Source organism: Anneissia japonica, unplaced genomic scaffold (assembly GCF_011630105.1).
Source record: "Anneissia japonica isolate Jap-2015-1 unplaced genomic scaffold, ASM1163010v1 scaffold287726_len2788222_cov184, whole genome shotgun sequence".
In the NCBI taxonomy this organism is placed as follows: domain Eukaryota; kingdom Metazoa; phylum Echinodermata; class Crinoidea; order Comatulida; family Comatulidae; genus Anneissia; species Anneissia japonica.
The window spans coordinates 1,396,353-1,416,670 of record NW_022705125.1 but is presented as its reverse complement, the minus strand read 5'-3'; the positions used below and the strand labels follow the sequence as shown (position 1 = coordinate 1,416,670).

The 20,318-nt window shown below is 32.7% G+C and overlaps 1 protein-coding gene across 1 annotated transcript; it reads left to right on the top strand.

The window, feature by feature from the left end:
• The first annotated feature begins 1,860 nt into the window (after positions 1 to 1,860).
• Positions 1,861 to 20,083, top strand: LOC117105327 (neuronal acetylcholine receptor subunit alpha-10-like). Its single transcript, XM_033246448.1, has 8 exons — positions 1,861 to 2,085; positions 15,301 to 15,482; positions 15,605 to 15,747; positions 17,578 to 17,622; positions 17,731 to 17,837; positions 17,933 to 18,471; positions 19,318 to 19,713; positions 19,962 to 20,083. The coding sequence occupies exons 2-8, from the start codon at positions 15,404 to 15,406 to the stop codon at positions 20,081 to 20,083; spliced, it is 1,431 nt and encodes a 476-aa protein (XP_033102339.1). The 5' UTR covers positions 1,861 to 2,085; positions 15,301 to 15,403.
• The last annotated feature ends 235 nt before the right edge of the window (positions 20,084 to 20,318 follow it).

Below are 20,318 nucleotides of genomic sequence, written 5' to 3'. Positions count from 1 at the left end.
AAAACCTATTCCATCGGGGCTCTTATACAAATTTAATCAGTTATACGTAAAATAAACATAAAACAATTAAAAATGATAATGCCTAAATTCATTAAAATGTAAAATTTAAGCATTTTAAATAGACATGTTAGAAAATGATATAATAAAAAAAAATACACATTTTCATTTCAAACATTGCACTTTAATTAAACTTGATCGGGATGATGACCAAAACTAATTTAGAAACATGCATTATGTGAATTGATTAAAATGTAAAATATTTAAGAATTTTAAATAGACATGTCAGAAAGTGATATAATATAAAAAATACAAATTTTCATTTCAAACATTGCACTCAATTAAACTTGATCGGGATGATAAAGGAGATTAATTTTTAAAGAAAAATGCATTATGTAAAATCTGTAGGCAAGTACCCATAGCAACATGATCAATCGTATCATTCAAAGGCACCGACTGTAAATTCTACAGGGTTTAGGCTTAAGTTCGCATATCCATTAAGAACTAATCAAATTAATATAGTAATTGTATTAAATAAAATTAACGCCGCTTATATAAACATGGTATCATTCATCAGCTTTCATTTCGAGTACATTTTGCATTAATTAACCTTGAATTAAATAACATAATCTGCAATTTGCAATAAATGTAAGCTTGAATTTTTGAAGGCATAAATTGACAAGGAGATACGATACTCTATGACGTCGTTATATACCACAGTCAGTGGCCGATCCAAGAACTCGAAATAGAGGTGGCCCAGAGAAGGAGGTTCAGAGATAGAGGGTCCATCCACCCCACCATGGTTGGGGCTGAGGAAGGAAAAGTTATAATTATGGCACCTCTAGATGACCGGAAACGGCACTCTTAGACTTAACTTTGATTATAATTAAATTATTTTCCGATAATTTTTATTTATTTTTTATAATTTTGAAAAATAAAGTGTGTGTGTGTGTGTGTGTGGGAGGGGGATGGGAGAGGGCACTGACAGTCGATTTTCTGTGTTTTACTACTCAAAATCAGGCGCGTATCTGTACCGCAATTCTATATAATAGCTCCAACCAATGAGAAGTTGCACATGCGCAGGACCAAGCTCAATTTTTCCACAAGAGGTAGAATGAAATTTGCGTCATGCTTTGTTTGCGTCAACCGCGTGTTGTTTGCCAAGCTTCTCACGTGAATGATTGAGAATAACGTTTTAATAAAGTCAATTATTCGTGTTAATAAAAAAGTTTCGCGAAACGTGATTGATTTATTTATTTAGTAAAGTACTTCATGAGAGTTGTAGTCCTCGTATAACTCAAGAGAGTTTATTACAATGACCCTCAAAGTACAGGTCTACAATATAACAACATGCTATACACAATGACTATTTCTAATTTATTATTAGTAATTATAATTGGCTGATTACATAATAATAATAATAATAATAATAATAATAATAATAATAATAATGATAATAATGATGATAATAGTAATAATAATAGGCCTAATAATAATAATGATAATAATAAGAATAATATTATTAATAACAGTAATAATAATAATAATAAATAAATAAAAAATAATAATAATAATATCGACCATAGACATATTAATTTAGAAATGTAGGCCTATTTTATCAGAAAAATAATAAATATGCATTGCATTGTTCAATATTGATTGACATGTTGGAAAAGAAACAAGGAGTATTTGAATCATTTTGGCAGCCAGATTTCAAATCGATTTTATGATTTTCGATTTATGATCAAAATGATTTTATGGAGAACGCAACGCCACGAAGCGCGCGCAAAGAATTGCTCTTTTATTAATGACCATCCATCCGTTCAGACAGCCACCCGACAATCAGCAGACGGCTGTCTAGTGCTCGGAGGGAGCGGAGTAGGATCCGTTGGCAGTAAGCACCAGGCTTCACAAAGCTATCCACTGACAATAAATCAGTAATCGATAATGATAATATTAATTTAGCTGGATGCTAACTGTTTATGCGTGTACCCTTACTGTTGTGTATATTACTCATCAAGACTATTGGGAGCTGGCAATTCGACGAATGAAATTCGTTAACTCATCCGAAGATCCAACTGTAGGAAGGTGAGTGCGAATTTTTAGATCGTCTGCATTATGTATTTTTTTTGTAAGCCAGGGAGTACTTCTAATAAACTGTGCAGTACAGTGCTCTCTATGGTACCGTTCTCTACGATGTAAACCTTATTATTTCGACGAATTCTTTATTTCTTTAATTTCGCAATGTACCTTCCCAGATTGTTAATAAAAACGTCAAAAACAACTAACCAATCAGGAACAGGACCAGAAAATCATGCTTGTTTTATAAACACATGACGCGTTGTTCCATTAAACGCACGCACGCATTCAGTTCTTATGATTTTTAAGAATTATTTTTATTTACTTAAAAATTTCAACACTTCTTTATTGTGCTGCTTAATACTCATGTGGGCCTATGTATTATACCAACTACCAACAAAAATCGGCCTGTGGAGGTGTCATTTTAGTCGAGGTTCGCGTCATTTAGTTGCAGTGCTAGTCGAAGTTCGTTTTAAGAATACGAAATGGCATAATTTTTAAGTTTTAGCTCGAACTACGACTAAAGTTCGTTTTAAGAATACCGGGGTAAGTTTGAACGATAAGATGTGTTTTGGGAGTGGAGATCGGCAGGGTGGACTCTGTGCCCTTTTGCTATTAGGTGAGAACCATCATGTGTACTGGCGGTAATTTCTGGCCCAAGGCCCCAAATAATGTAGAGTTTTGATGGTCTTGGATGCTAATTTTGCCATTTACTGATTTACTGATACGCATGATATTAAATACTAAAGTAGGCTTTTATAGCAGAAAGGTCTATATAATTATAGCATCATCAAACACAATCAGCGGATAATGTGTCATTGCAGATACAATTTAATAATATATGCTTGTAAACTCCCGACACCACTGTTCATCTCAAATTCAGTTATATTTGCTTTTAATATTCAATTTTGTGTATTTAGTCTTACCACTGTGTAAGTAACTGATTATTATGACCTTCCATTATAATTATACTTGTTGAAAACCATTACGAGTTGCGGGTAAGCTGCTGACGAACATGAAAGAATTAGGTTTTAAAAAATGACGACGAGAGTCAAGGTTGTTAGTAATTAAATATTATTGGGAATAAAATTTACTTTGCTAAATTATTAGAATATATCTTACATATATTAAATAGGGAGGCCTATATACAACGTGTTGAACGATAAAAAACAGAATTTGTAAGTTTAAGAAGTTGCCCCAACCGGGATTCCAACAAGGGACCTTTTGCAGTCTATATGGACACCCAATTAGAAGCACAAAAGTTCACACTCTTTTGCACATGCGTGAAAAGGCCTAGTTATCAACAAACATACAGGTAGGCCTACATGATAAACACAATGCTCGAATACAAGAACAAATCAAGTTGTAAGATAAGCTAATTTCTACTGGTCGAAAAATTGCTTTGGAAATTTGCTTTCATTGGCACAAGACAATCGAAAAGTTCAATAGTGTCATTTAAATATGTATATCACTTTTATTATTTACTCGTCTCATAAGATAACACTACGTAGCCAAGTTCCGTATTGCGTGTTATGTACAATTTAATTAAAATTAATTGCAAGAAACATTAAAAGGATAAATCAAGTAGAAAAAAAAATCATTAAAATGCTATACTATCCATTACCGCAAGACGTGTAACATTTCTTATATTATGCATATAATATACATAATAATAATAATAATAATAATAATAATAATAATAATAATAATAATAATGATAATAATATATTTTATATTGCGCCTCTTCCAATAAAATTGTTCAGTGGTGCATCACAAAGAAGTCATTAAAAACACATTTTACACTTAAATTACATAGTGTGTATGTGTGTTTAAATGCTGTGATGAAGTTGTACAGTCACGATATACTGTATCTAGGCCTATTCTTTCAACTGATAACAAGCCAACATGGCCTGGTACCAGCAGTGTATTACCCAGCAAAGTAAAGCACTGTCACGTACAATTATCCATGAATCGACGTTTAAACTGACAAAACGCAACATTGACAAACTGCGTGATGGACAGGCTGACGGAAGGATAGCAGCTGGAAGTAAGAGAAGTAGGGTATATCGATACATAGACAATATACTACTATGGTAAGGTAAAATATACTGTCGAAGTTCATATATTTTAAAATGTTGAATGTTAACCATAATGCATATTAGAACGCGGGAAGTTTTTAAGCATTGGTTCGCTAGAGCAGCAGACGACCATTATATCATATTATTCATCTTCTTTATGTAAACACTGTTGTAATAATGATGCAGATATAAGCCCTTAATTGTTGGAGGAGGTAATAATAATTAAAATTAAATTAAAAATGCCCCTCACAAAAAAAAAAAAAAATATATATATATATATTGTAAAAATTAATTTCTGTGCAAATTTAACTGCATATTCATGGAGGATAACTTGTTTCATTGTTTGTTGTCATTTATTTCATCAATTATTTGCATTAGATAATTACTTACTTCCGCTGCCTCTGCTTTGGACAATGACATTGTTCTAATCAGGGAACAGTGAAATTAACAATGTAATTTAACTGTTCCCTGTGTGTAATATATTAAAACATAAAATAACAGCGGTATTGAAACCATGTGTACTTATTTTGATCGTTTTCAAAATATACTAGCAGTACTATACCTCATAACATAATGATTGCAATCTTAATTAGCGGTGAGAAGAAATGGATGATTAATATTGTAAAGGGAAATTTGGTAAATTCGATGAATAATACATTGATTATACCTAGAGCAAACACAGAAACATTTTTTATAATAATAATAATAATAATAATAATAGTAATAATAATAATAATAATAATAATAATAATAATAATAATAATAATAATAATAATAATTATTATTATTATTATTATTATTATTACTGTAGACCTACTATTATCAACATTATTAAGAAGACACAACAATAATTGTTACTTAACCAATATCCTGAGGCGCGTGGAACGGAGAGAGTAGAGAAAACAGTAGAACTTATACATACTGTTTGTGGTGCTGAACTAATAATAATAATTCAAATAATAAAACATTAAATAGTTAAACCGTTATTAAATTTTTAATTATTGGTCATGTTGTAACTTCAGCCGTTGTCTTTCAAACCATTTAAATTATCGTAGCAAAAAGTATAAAAACTAACTTGTGTTTTTAATGAAAGTTAATCACTTGTAAATTATTTATTATGGCCTGTCTCTTAGACACATCTAGATGTGTATAAGAGACAATATATATATATTAAAGTATTAACATTAACATTTCTATATACCGGTACATTATAATCAGCGGCGTTTTACATGACTAATTTATTTATTTTTAAAATTTTTAATAATAATAATAGTTATTACTGTAGGCCTATATTATTATTAATTTAAAAAAAAGTTTAATGTAAATGCCTAGTGTATATGTATATTATTCATATTATGTTTTTCTAAATGAATTCGGTGCTAATTATAGAACATAATTTCACAACACAATACCGGTACTATATAAACAGCACAATGTAGGCTATCATTATTTACGGTTATCTCATACTTCATAATTTTAATCATCCTCATCGAAAATATTTCCAGCCCTGATCTGAAAACGGATCCATATTGATACAAATATTACGAACTAGACTGCCTGACGTCGCTAATATCACAACTAAAATTCTAGTAATTATGGAAGACCTTCATTGTTAATCAAACGTCAAAATTTGTCTATAAACCAAAACGATTATCAACAGGTAGACAATGCTTTCATAAAGGCGAATACAATTGACGAAATGATTAACTGTTGCACAAAACCAGCCAATTTACTGTATTTACTAATTAGTGACAGTAATAATGTTTATACGTCAATATCATCGTCCTCTAATCATGTTTTGAAGGCGGAACACAAGCGTAAAATAAAATATTCTACACAAAATTTACATAATAATAATAATAATATAATAATAGCAACAATAATATTAAATTTGATAATAATAATAATAATAATAATAATAATAATAATAATAATAAGAACAACAACAACAACGACAACAACAACTATAATAATAATAATAATAATAATAAATAACAAATATGTTCAGTAAAACATAAAACCCAGTCAATAATAATAACAACAACAACAACAACAACAATAGCAGCAGCAGCAGCAGCAACAACAACAACAACAACAACAATAATAATAATAATAATAATAATAATCATAATAATAATAATAATAATAATAATAATAATAATAAATAGCAAATATGTTAAGTAAAATATGAACCCAGTCAGATCATTCCTAGTAAATTTGAGTAAAAACAGATTTCAATCAAGGTTGATTGAAATCGACCCGATCGTTTACCATTAGTAGCGTTTTGAAGTTGCCAGAAAGAAAGAAAGAATGACCCCCTTAATTACGTTTGACCCAAATGCCTGAACACCATAAAGACCATGCTTTGTGTCAATGCGTACGTGCAAAGAACTATACTCTGCTATGTTATCTGCAGTGGCGTATCTACGGGAGGGGGAATACGGGGGCGCACGCCCCCCTCCAAAATAAAATTACTCGTGTACCCCAGTGGCCCCCACCAAAAATCACGGTCAAGTAGTTAAAAATCACCTAAAGTCACCTTATTTTGCAAAATAGCGCCCCTCAATTGATCATCTAGACCCCCAACTTCACCTTCGCACCCCCCCCCCATCAACACCCCCATTTCAAGACTTCTAGATACGCCACTGGTCAGAAGAACGCTAAAAACAGTTTCCCGTCGCCTGCGGCATGACTACAAGGGTAATGAAAATATTGAATCTACATTTTATGACAAAGATGAATTTTATTTAGAGGTATGACCTGCTCAAGGCGTACCGCTATAGAATAATCAGAAAAAGCCGTATAATGAACTGGGTATTTGCAGTAAAATGTATTCTTAGCAATCATCGCCAGTGACGTTGTTGTTTCGCGCCTTTAAGTTTCTGGAGAATTTATGAAAGTCAATATATTATGGTTTTTATATTGAGAATTAGGAGCTGTGAGAACAGTTAGTGAATTGTATACGCTTACTGTATATTGTTCTCATGGATAGTAATGAAATGGATGCCCTTTAAACAATCATAATTCTGTGTTGATACAGTACTTGTAATACAGTACCTGTAATTATGGACATTGTTTCCGAAATAAAACAAATAATAATAAATAATAAAATAAACGTCGTTTGATTGAACATCATTGTAATAATTTTAAAAAAATTATACAGTCAGGAATAATATTCCTCAGATAAATGAACTTTGATTCCTATTTTGTCTGTCTGTCTGTCTGTCTGTCTGTCTGTCTGATAAAAAATATGCATGGTCCTTAAGGAAGTATTATTGCTCAGTTCGTACACGTTACTAAAAATGATCGTCCGAGTGTCATAAGTTAACAACAAATAGAACTCATCCTTATTTTACTGACAGTAAAATTGGTAAAAAAATACTTATGGTAGTAATGTAATTAGTAACTCTGTGATTTCACACGTATGTTTAGGAGGCGGAGTAAAAGTTAGAGAAGACCTTTAGACAACTTATTTCGGTTTAGGAGTTGAGTGCCATGAAAACGAAAAAAACAGTTGCGTCAATGAAACAGTTAAAGAAATAAACACAGGCTCGAATTTAAAATATTTAGAGATACGTAAAAAACATGGACTTTATTCTACATCCTTAAGCGCAAAATACAAACAGAATAAAAACAGATTACCCTTTTCCCATAGCAAAATCTTGGATTATCTGCATTTTCTAGGCCTAGCCTTCAATTTTTAACATTTCATTTTGCAATCCGACGAAAATCGGTGGTATTCGTGTCCGGACTCTACACATTTTGTATGACGATGACGAAAAGGTGTAGCCGTGTTAGTCTACAATCAGTATAAAAGTTGACAACACCACTTTTAAGACTAATTATACAGTATATTAGCTCAAATTTAGCTCACGAAAACTGAAATATTGATTATTAAATAATCTAGTAATGGTAGTAGGTGGAGATTATGTACCATACGAGTATTGCGCCAGCGTAGAGAAAAAAATTGAGAAGGATGCAAATAAAAAATATTAATGTGTTACTAGGCCTAAACTAAAAATTATCCGACATGGATGCACTTTAACTATATCCAGTCATCACATTTATAGGTAAGTTGCATATTTTAAATTTATCTATTAGTATGTGGTTTACGATTATGATTAGGAAATTCTACCCTTTGGTCTTTTCAATAATAAGTACTAAAGCCCCGGTAGTATCTTGTGCAACATATTATGTGTAGACCGATCCAATCACAGTGATGTCGCTCTGCAGACGCCATACTGGGGATTATTCGATAGGGTACGCCTCATCCGCTATTGTAAAACGTATATATCTAGATTATACTACGTTCAGGATTTTGTTTTCATCGTAATCTACTCTTAATGCTTTGCACCACTTACATAGTCCTGACATTACACGAGGGGACCCCAAGGAAGACCCCCATCAACAATGGCGGTGACAATAGAGAGCGCCCTTTAATAATTGGATTTTTCTACACATGATCACTACATAATTAATTGCTATTGTCCAAGTAATTCATTCTTTATTGTTTAATTTTTTTCTGTATAAACTGATATTCCATCAAGTATGATTTTTTTAAATTTATTAAAGTATAACACACAAAACAAAACAACAGCCAAAGGCTGAAAACGTTTGTTTACAATCAACAAAAAAAGACAACATAGGAAAACAGGTCAGGTGGAAAAATACATATCGAAATATCAAAACATTCAAATAATTACATTAGAAAAGTTAAAAATAATATCATATTACAATATATATATATATATATATATATATATATATATATATAAATATACACCATATTATTATAATATATATATATACACCATATTATTATAATTAAATTTCAGAAACGTCAATTAATTCAAAATTAAAAATACATATAAAAAATATCAAAATATTAAAATAATTACATTAAAAAGTTAAAAATTAATTTCATATTACAAAATATATATATAACTAGAAATTGCAAATTGCAAATAATATGAGACACGACCCATTGTCTATATTAGAACACTTCTCATTGGGTAACAAAGTCGTAATTTTTCATTTTTGTCAAAATGTGTCTATAGTGGTGAATTATGGTTTAGGCTTTTTTTAATAAAGTTTCAAAAATTTCTATGTATGTGGAAAATGTAGTTGATTACCAAAGGTTACAATTTTTATTTTGAAGACTGCATGGTCTAGGAAGTGACGCACATTTTTTTATGGGGCAAGTTTCCAAGGGCGGGTTTTCTAGGGGCGAGTTGACTGCCAAAGAGTGTTGCCAAAGTGCGAGCCAGCGTGTTATTTGATAACAAGTGCGAGACATCGCAAGTGTGAGCCAGCGAGCCATGACGTCACGACATAGATACGAGACGTTACTCGAGTTGTGGGAGGTATCGGCTGAGATTTGTGGAGTACAATTCAAAAAACAACTATAGGTCTAATAATGAATTATTGTGATGTTAAATAGACAATGTTAGCTATCAAGGAGCGACGTTGTTTTTCATTGGGACCTTCGTCCCTTCAAGGCTATTATTATTATTATTGTATACTTATATAGCGCATATCAAACTTCCTAGGCCTATACCATCCTAGCTAGTCTAGGCCTAGAGTAGGATAAGGCTAGCGTGACATGCGGACGTTGGTACGTGTTGGTTAGTCTACAAACGTCGCCTAAAGTAATTGATTTTACCCGGCAGAACGAAAGAAGGAAACTCCGCTTTTCAGTCGTCTTAGGCCCCCTTTTTTTTAAAACAATGATCTTTCAGAGGTCAAATTGCTGTCAAGAATATGAATTGGCTTCTTCGCAGCAAATATATGCACCAAATTACTATAATTAAATTTAAAAAGAAAAAAAAAGTCAATTAATGATAAACACGATAACCTTTATTTCCATATCTGACTCACACACTGACTTTTGTGCAAATTGAAAGTTTAACTTATTATGTTATAGCTGATCAGTTATTTAATCAAATCTGTCATAAAATATTCCAATCTATATTAAAATCCATCTGTCATTTAATAAATGAACATTACAATCCCTCCTTGATGAAATCAGTGCTATGAATATGTATAAATTATGGCTATGGTCTGAGTTCCTCTAAGAGCTCGCCAAGAATATATTTCAAATGTATCCTTTGTATAGTATGTTAAGGAAACAACTTGATGCGTGATCTTCATGTTTTTACCAAGGAAATTCAATAGTTCAAAAGTATTTTTTTGTATTAGTTTGCTAATGACAAAACTTAATGCATAACCTTTTGATATGAGTGATATTTTGCCAAAGAAATTCAATATTTCAAACGTATTTTTTTGCATTAGTTTGTCTGTTAAGGACTTTAACTTGATGCATGATTTTTTGATATGTTTTCGAGTAGACTTCCGACATGATGACTACATGTCAATGTTGTAGCCTGTCATTCGACAGTCATTTTGCTTTTAGCCTGGCTTCAGGAAAAGCGATACACTCTTCCCCAAGAAACGGAAGGCTACTGACCACTCAGTTTCGCCAAAAAGTGTCAGCGATTGCGCGTAACGATATCTTGGAAACCAGACTTTAGTGTTTTCAGAATGGTTTGCAAGATAGTAGAATAATTTGTGTTGAAATTTTTTCTAGTAGGCTACTGATTTTATTTTAAAAAAAATGTTGGAATTAGGCTTCCGTGAATTTAATTTTAAATCTTTAAAAGTCGCTGACTTTGTATTTACAGCAATATTCTTCACTACGGGAAGCCTCCGTGGTCTAGTGGTTATGACACTCGCCTTGACAACGAGAGGTCGCAGGTTCGAGTCTCGCCAGAGGCCTTTTATTACACAGTTTCTTTATTCATTATTATCATTTCTTTTATGATTTATATATGATTTAACAGTGTTAACGGCTACCTTGATTTATGTATTGTATATATATGAACATCTAATATATATATATATATATATATATATATGAGATGTTCCAGATCATCTATGACGTAGAGTGCTCGATATCTCAGATAGAGCTTAATATATATATATATATATATATATATATATATATATATATACATGTGTGTGTGTGTATATATTATATATATATATGTATATACATGATACTCAATTAAATTGCTTTAAAATACATCATTAGTTACGCACATGAGCTAAGCAAAGAATTTCCAAGAATAGTGGACTGAACCACTGTCCTCTTATAAGTGTCGATCCCTTTCACAAGACAAAACAGACAAGATGCTCTACATACACTGAGTCTGATTATGAGGCTTATTATATTGGAGTCAATTCTATTTGGGAGAAAAAAATTATGTAACATTGACAGGAATCGAAAATTAGAACCCTGGGATTGGAAGGCAATCATTTACATTCCAAGCTACAACTCGAGATATTGGGAATCAATTAGCCTTATACAGAGGGACACACTTTGTCTATAAGTCGGCCTACAGGGTATCTTTAAGAAGGAAACCGCCGTTTGGCTTTATTGTTGTTGCCAAACTCACCTGTCAAATACATATTCCCGCATATATCTCACTTCACATTATAATGTTTACGTTATCAATCAACCACCTCGAATTTGTTTGCCATTTAACCGAATAAAGATAATAAGCACTTTGCACGTCAAGCCTCGTTGTATCCTAAAGCTATAGGTTTGGTAGCTACGTAGTCACTTAATTAAGAAGCAATGTGAAAGTTATCCGACTTTTTGTGAAATTGACTCTAAAAAAATACACTAGGCTGCATTACACTTTATCAATCTGCGGATTGCTTTATTAATAAGGATATAGACAGTAACTTTCGGCAGTAGCGAGTAATGGGATGCAAGGGGGCGCACTCCTCTAAAAAAGGTTCGCGCCCAGTCTCTTACCATTATCGGTGTTAATGGTTAAAAACAAAAGCAGTAGAGAAAAATACTTTTAAAAACATAGGAAAGTCTATCATTCGGATAAGAATGAGTTTCACGAGGAATGCAATTGCACATCACACGTAATCATGATGCTATATATATATATAATATAATATATGAATAATATTACTATTCATATCATTAACAAGCATTATTAGTCAACTTGGTTGTTTTATAGCTTAAAAGCCAATTCTAACGGAGAGCAATAACATAGATTCTCACACATACACTAATAAGGTAAACATTAATAAGCCTACCAAATGTACTTTATAGGAACAGCTCTATGGATATTATTGATTAAATGTGGATGCCGTTTGTTTAATTCAGTGTACTGGGAGAAAGTTCCTAATATTGAGCCCAAAAGGTTTGGTGGTTTTGAGTAAAAACTCCCAGTGATTTTATTTATCCATCCGACATTTATTATCTTATTTTATTACAACCACGCATCACATTCAACATATTGTACTACCTAGGACAACCTACACATTATCACTCCTGTACCTGATTGAAGTCATTAACCTCCGCTGCACATCAAGCCATTGTACTTTATTAACCGCAGTATTTCATTCCAAGATCTCTTCAATTTGCAGCTCCTACACTATGAAATACCCTCCCAGTTGAGTCTCCTCTCCACATTTAAACAAAGATTCTAGACCCATCTTTGTCTTACCTTTTAACAATATTATTCGTTTTGTTTCTTTTCTCGTGTTCTCCATCATTAATAGTTAATCAGTTGTGATGAGTTGTGATCTTGTGAACCACTGGTTAGTGGTCTCAGAGTGCAAGGAAACAATGCAATGGTGTTGATTTTACTGCTTTACATGTTTTAAACAAAGACTCAAGACCCATCTTTGTCTTACCTTTTAATATTCGTTTTGTTTCTTTTTTTTGTGTGTTCTCCATCATTAATTTTAGTGAATCATTAGAGCATATGTGAGTTGTGATCTTGCGAACCACTCCGGGTAAGTGGACACAGAGTGCAAGGAAATAATGGAATGGTGTTAATGATTTCTATGGTAGTCATGGGTTTTTTTTCGCGCCACACCTTTAGGCTGTAACGATCAAGAGGAAATAGCCATTAAGAAACTGTAGGTAGCGGTAGCTTTCACTAAGAAGAAATGGGAATTCCGAACTAAGCAATGCGCATGCGCAGTTACCAAATAACATCCTTGAATTATCTACAAAAACACAGTGAGCATGCGCTTGGAAACGCTAGACAGCCAGTGAGCATGTGCATTGAGTAAGTGACGTTATCAAGCAATGTCGAGTATGCGCAGTTACCAAAAATACGTCTCAGGAACCAAATAGCGGCTGCGAAGACGTCTCAGGAACCAAATAAAGGCTGCGAAGAGGGTATGATTACCAAAAAAATCGTCTTAGGAACAAAACAGCGGCTGCGAAGAGGGTATGAAATAGAAACGGGAAAACTATATATGTTATGGATGGAAAATAATGAGAACTCAAGCGGGTCAGCAGGAGTACAAACAAATACAAGGAAAACAAGGAACAAGGAAAACAACGTAAAAGATTAAGAGATGAGATCGATATTTAATGGGGAAGAGTGAATGGTGCAACAAGCCAGAGAAAAAGATTAATTTGGCGTCGACATCCTGAAACATTTTTCTAGCAGTGGACCGACAATAGCTGATGATTAAGGAGTAATTAAAGCTTACAAACAACAATCAATGCTTACAAACAATTAAACACTAATACAATTTTTGCAATATTTTCAAAATTGATACTGTCTCATCTCTACATCTTAAAATCCCATGAAGTACTTCTTTATTCCCATTTTTTAATTGCTTTATTTTAGTTTCTAATCACTGTATATGCAAATAATAATACTGAACTACATAGGCATATTAAAAAAGATAATAATTTTAGATGTTTAAGGGTTCGCAAAATTATTTAACAAAACAAATTTACTGTATTTAAATTAAATGAATAAACAAATAATATCAAAATAGTGATATAAAGGCGTGCCCAAACTTGATCACCATACCAAAAGCATGGATAATGTATGTTTGTTAAGTTTTAAATTAATTTAGGAATTTAAAAATAATAATATTGTTCCATTTATTAAGAAACATAAAGGTATAAAATGATCTCACACGAGTCTTAATTAATGTTCATCAATGTTTCTCAAACCTGCTTTATTGTTCAGCAAAATATAACAGTACATAAGCTCTATATTTGCTATTGTCAATATGTTTAAAAACATTAACAGGTATTAGCAAATAAATTATTACATTATAAATATATATGTATAAGTGTGTATTTGTGAATATTTTGTAACCATATGGCGAATGTTTTGCGCAGTGATACACTTCAGTCTTCACCACAACTCTATCCGGAACACGCCTGCTACTTTCAAATAAAGAAATTGTTTAAATTTATTCCCAGATCTCTACTCAGGTACTTCACAACACCCACAAATAAAAAAAAAAACCAACAAATTATACCATAAATTCAATAATGTAAACTCTACAATATTTATTGATCTATAGGAAAATACAGTTACAGATTTATTTATTGCAACAGCTAACTTAAATTCGATAACACAATTTACACATAGGATAAATTTTGAAGTATCTGTATACACAGATTGAATATAAAGGCACAGCTGAAGTTGAGGCGTTTTTTTTAATAGGAAATATTTCTTGTTTTATTTTTTGTTTTGTGACACCTCAGCGCATACACACCATGTATTTTCCCATTGTTTCTGTTTCTTTTTGTTGTTTTTTGTGATGTGGGTCCTTTTTGTCGAAATTTTTTAAAATGTTGATTGATTTGATTTTTCCATTTTCTTCTTTTGTAAAATTCAACCCATTTTGTGTGTTGCAATAAATAATGATTTGATTTGATATGTATTATGCGCAATACAATAAGCTATAATCTGTGGGCCCAAACTGGTAAACATCCGTAGTTAGATTTTTAAATAGATGCTTTTTCTCAAGGTATTGTATAATGCGCAATTAATAGGTAAGTAAGTCACATGACTTTTAAGTTGGTAACTATGATTGATCGTGCATTTACATCACATCGCGTGTGAACTGCAGTGAGCAATTCTGAGATACTTGATACTATTAAAAAAATGGCTGATGAATACGTCAGGAATAATCATCCATCATTTGGTCACAGCGGACGGCGATCGAAGGCTAGTTAGCTAACATTACTGTGTACACGCATCAATTATTTTAAGTTTGTGAATTTGTCTTCATAGCCAAATATCCGGCTACAGATTCGTGCTTAATCAATTTGTGTCTTCCATAACTATTATTAATATAGAAGTTGGTGAGCGGAATTAAAGGGAATTCGGCGACTCATTGGACTTTTCGATGCCGCTGCCGCTGGGTACAATTCATATTGTCTGCTTTGTGTGTGACTGGTAATGATGTACAGAAGAAGAAGAGGTATAAATGCATTGTTTAAAGGACTCTTTGTTTTACTAGTATTGCTGTTAACAAAAGGTAAATGTTGCTTGGTACGAAATGTGTATTTCAGGTAAATTATACTGTTGCTAGTTTTATAATTTAAAAGTTAAATATTATTTCACCAGTGTAATAACGGATACTAAATTATTCCAATTTAGGTGCTTCAACTCGAAGCAACGAATCTCTGCTTGTTGAGGAATTATTAGGCCAGTATGGTCCCTCGAGCAGCCGTCCAGTTCGTTTTCAGGAGTCAGTGTGCCGTGTCAGTATGCGCTTCATCGTGACACAAGTCATATCGCTGGTAAGATATTGGGAATTAAATATATAGACCGGTGTTAAAAATGTTGCATTTAGACCCAGCAAATATAGTAATTGGGTATGAGTGTCCATATACTTACGCTTAGCTATTTACTGTATGCTTTCATATCTTTTAATTACAACGAACATTTTGATTTAGAGTGTCAAAGTTCACACAGTCAATATTTGTAAGGAAATATGTTACATTGTAAAATACGTTTTGTTCGTTACATCAAGACAATCCAAATGTTTAAAATCGATCGATGATGCTAGTAATGCTAATAAAAAATAAACCCTGGAGTTTATTCAGAATAAACCGTTTGCACTTTTTATCAAGGTCATATTGACAAAATAGTTGAAATAATTATGCGAGTTGAATTGGAATACATAACTAAAGATGAATAAATCAGTGAGCAACTAATTGTGCGACTGTAGGTTTTCAGTGTTATCATTGCTATTACCGTGATATATTCAATGACAACAACCACTCCGGGTACGCGTTAATGAGTGTGATTGATCGACAAATGCAGTTAAATTGTCTGAGCTTAGCACTTGGGATGTGAGGATTTTCAAATTATGAGTTCTTGGGTGCGTTTTACTACGAATCCATCCGTAAGTGTTTTGCTGGTGATCGGATATTCTGACAACTTGTTACATTGTAGTATTACTATTATGGCCATGGCTCAGCTTTTTCCCTTTCGTATTACTTAAACATATTTTAAAGAGAGAAATAGAATTGAAATTACATTAAACTATTTTATATTTCAGTTGATATTAATTTGTGCAAAAGTGTTTCGCACCTAACACATTAAGAATGACCGAACATGATTATAACCATTATTTCATCACAGTTTGCATGAAATGGTAACCTGTACCAATGTTTCCGTCTTAATTCTTACTATACACAGCACATATCATTCTTGGCTTTCATTTATCTTAACTTAAATGAAAATCTTAACTAGAATTGTGTGTATTTATAATCACTAATTTGATATTATTAGTACCGACAATTCTTAACAACTATGTAGGTCCATTTTAGAAAAGGCATATTAGAATAACGGTACTAAGAAGAAAATACTTCTTAGTACCAGCTAATGCACGCCCATCAACGATACTTGCAACACTTTCATAATTCATTTGAAGTATATGCAATAACGCTTAAATATGACTAAGCGGAGCAAAGCTAATTTGAGAAAAAAAAATCGAATCTTACGCAATGACGATTAATTTCTGATACTAGATACTTGACTTACGGTACTTAATACTGAAGTTCTACTACAACTATTGTTGCTGCTGCTGCTCTGTTGTTGCTGCTACTGCGACTACTAATACGAAAGAAACAAGAACACTTAACGTCCTAGTAACTCACTTAACGACAACTTTTACTTAAAATTTATTTCATTATATGGAATGTTATTAGCATAGTTGCCATCGGGACCTTCATAATCACCTTGTGTTATTGGTCTCTCCTGGGTTGTGGCAGTTTTTTTTATTGTATGTGTTTTTTTCTTTATACCTCAGTACAATTTATTGCTGTCTGTAATTGTATGATTAAACAAATGTTGTTTCTGTTTCTAGACACATTTTAATCTTTTAAACTGATCTTAATCTGTTTTCTATAATTATCATGAGCTAATAAAATTGAACAATTCAATATTAAAATTGATTACTTTTTATACTTAAGTATGCTATTAGCTTTATTAGGTAATACAAACAAGTACAATCTACTTTTGTTAAATTATTATTCTCTAGTTTCCCGCAATTATGACTTTCTTTATTCACCTTTGTGTTATGAGTAAATTACGCTAATAACAATTTCTTTATAAACAAATAGGATGAGCGGGATCAACAAATGACGGTCAGTGGTTGGCTGAAGTACGTAAGTATAGGTTATTGTCATGGAAACATCATTAGAATAGAAAGTATAGGCCATTCACGACTGTTTGGGGGCGCTGTATAATTATTATCTTGCTGCCTATTTTTTTAGAAATGGGTCGACGAATATCTGCAGTGGAATTCGTCGGAAACTAACGTATACCAGATACGAGTAGACGTCAATCGAATATGGCGCCCGGATATTATTCTCTACAACGAGTAAGGACAGTTTTAAAATATTTCCTTTAGTCACACAGTAAACCTATTATCAGTATTTCGTGCGACAATGTATATAACCATGTACTTTTCTATAGTGTGGATGGTAAGTTAAAGAACAAGAAGACCGACCTATTTGCAACCGTGTATCCAGATGGAGTAGTCGAGTGGTCGTCTCCAGCAATTTTCATCAGCTCGTGTAAAATGGATGTTCAATATTTCCCATTTGATACTCAATCATGTCTTCTCGAATTCGGATCATGGGCCTACGAAGGACATGAAGTTCAGCTGGATCTAATGCAGGGAAGCGAAAGTTCATTGACGGATTTTACCGAAAACGGCATATGGGAATTAAAAGAGGTTACCGCAGACGCAGTTTTGCGGACGACAAGCGCCACCTACGACTACGCCACGATAAAGATGTACCTCATTTTAAAGAGACGATACGAGTTCTACGTGTCGAATATCATATTGCCATGTGTACTTTTATCCTTCATGTCGACGTTGGTGTACCTGATGCCTCCTGATTGCGGTGAAAAGATTTCATATGGTATGACAATTGTACTAAGCCTTTTGGTACTTCAACAACTTATCTCGGAAAGTCTTCCACCAGTTGCTGAAGGAAGTCCAATTTTGGGTTAGTGGATCTTAAATCAGTTGTACAATTTATCAAACATTTTTTCCTCTCTAGAGCCTTTAATTTTCAATCATAATTGTTATTAACCACAGGGAGAAAGGAATTATACTTTAATTCCTATTTCAATGGTTACCGTTCCATTCTGTTTTTATAGGTAGTTTGGTAACTTTTAAATTAAAACTACTATTACTACTACTACTACTACTAGGCCCTATTACTACTACAGACTGCTGCTGCTGCTGCTGCCGCTGCTGTCGCTGCTGCTGCTACTACGAATACTAATGAGATATATTTGCTATTACTATTTTTAATATTATTAATATATCTTTTGTGCATTTATATTGACATCAACACTACTATACAGTACTACAGTGTTACGTCATGATACCACGTGATACTACTCCGTTGCTATCGACCATTTTCTTCACTGACAAACCATTGATCCCAATTTCTAACGTAATTATTAAGTTGTACCTTAATTTTTCTTTGTAAATATTATTTGATGATTAATTGTGTGTTCGATAACTAATATAATGCGAGCTTTTTGTGTTTTTATTAAATTTTGATGGTAAATTATTAGGTTTCAAAATGCCTATTCAAGAAACCATTCTAAACCACCATTAAGATTATGTAGTCATTCAAGCGTAAATGAACGCAACCAACGTCAAGAGGGCTCCACCTGGTGTTGTGACGACACGACTGCGGTGCTCTATTAACATTATCATCATCAACAGCATCATCTTCATCAGCATCATGATGTTCATCCTTATCATCACCGTCATCATTAGTATTATGAATAATAATAATAATAATGGGTTGTTGAAATGATTTTTGTTTATTTCACAGGTTATTATTTCACATTCGTAATAACAATGGGATGTGTAGCCATGTTGGTCACATCGATTGTCCTCAACATTTTCTGTAGCAAAAACGTCAACCCTCCACCCCGCTGGGTAGAATCATTCTTTTTAATAAAACTCGGCCACTACATTGGCAGATATCGTCAGGATAAAGAAAGTTACCAAAATGTTGTAACACAGCAACTCAGCACCAACACAGATTACTACTTACAGGAAAACGGAAAACATTCTATAGCTGAGACAGAAATTGACAGTAAGTGCGAAATCGCCACCGTCGAGTTGAAACTAAAAGACGAAACAAACGGCCCGAATGAGGCTTTACTAACAAGCGAAGGGTGCGGTCCGGATAAAAGTCAACAAGAGTCTGTCTATAGGCATACTAGTCCTTCCTCTATATATATATATATATATATATATATATATATATATATAAAACGCTCATGCTGAACTTTATTTGATGTTTTGCATGGTGTTACTGGGTCGACAGACTGCTTCTAATTTGTTCAGTACACTTTTCACCATTACTGCAACAGCTATGTTAATATTCATAGCGGAGGAGGTTTCCAAGGTTCAGGTATTAGTGTAATACCTTTAACTTAAAACAAAATGTAATTATGCTTTCTCTATAAGACAAAGTAACTAAAATAGCGATATGTAGCATTGTTACACAGATTTTAAAAATGACCCAGGTGGCGCTGCATACAAAAGATCAGAGTCTGATACCTAAAGGCTATCATTCCAATAATGAATGAATTGCTTCTGCTACGCTAGGCTCTCTTTTATTTAATTTATAATTGAAGTATCTGTTGATATGTAAACACTTGTTTTGTTGATTATCAATGATTTCATGGCAATGACAATTTATTTATTCTTAAGCCTTGTATTCTTTAAACCAGCCGCGTATTGTCATTCTAAATCAATGTGGGCCTAGACTTTTAGTAAATATCAACGCACAAAGAGTACTAGGGCGAATGTGGTGCAGTTGGC

Bases quoted from the DNA above. Each gene is read 5' to 3' on its own strand.
- LOC117105327 (XM_033246448.1), top strand. From the start codon at position 15,404: ATGATGTACAGAAGAAGAAGAGGTATAAATGCATTGTTTAAAGGACTC. The intron at 15,748-17,577 runs GTAAGATATTGG...ATAAACAAATAG, and splicing joins TGACACAAGTCATATCGCTG to GATGAGCGGGATCAACAAAT. The intron at 17,623-17,730 runs GTAAGTATAGGT...CTATTTTTTTAG, and splicing joins TCAGTGGTTGGCTGAAGTAC to AAATGGGTCGACGAATATCT.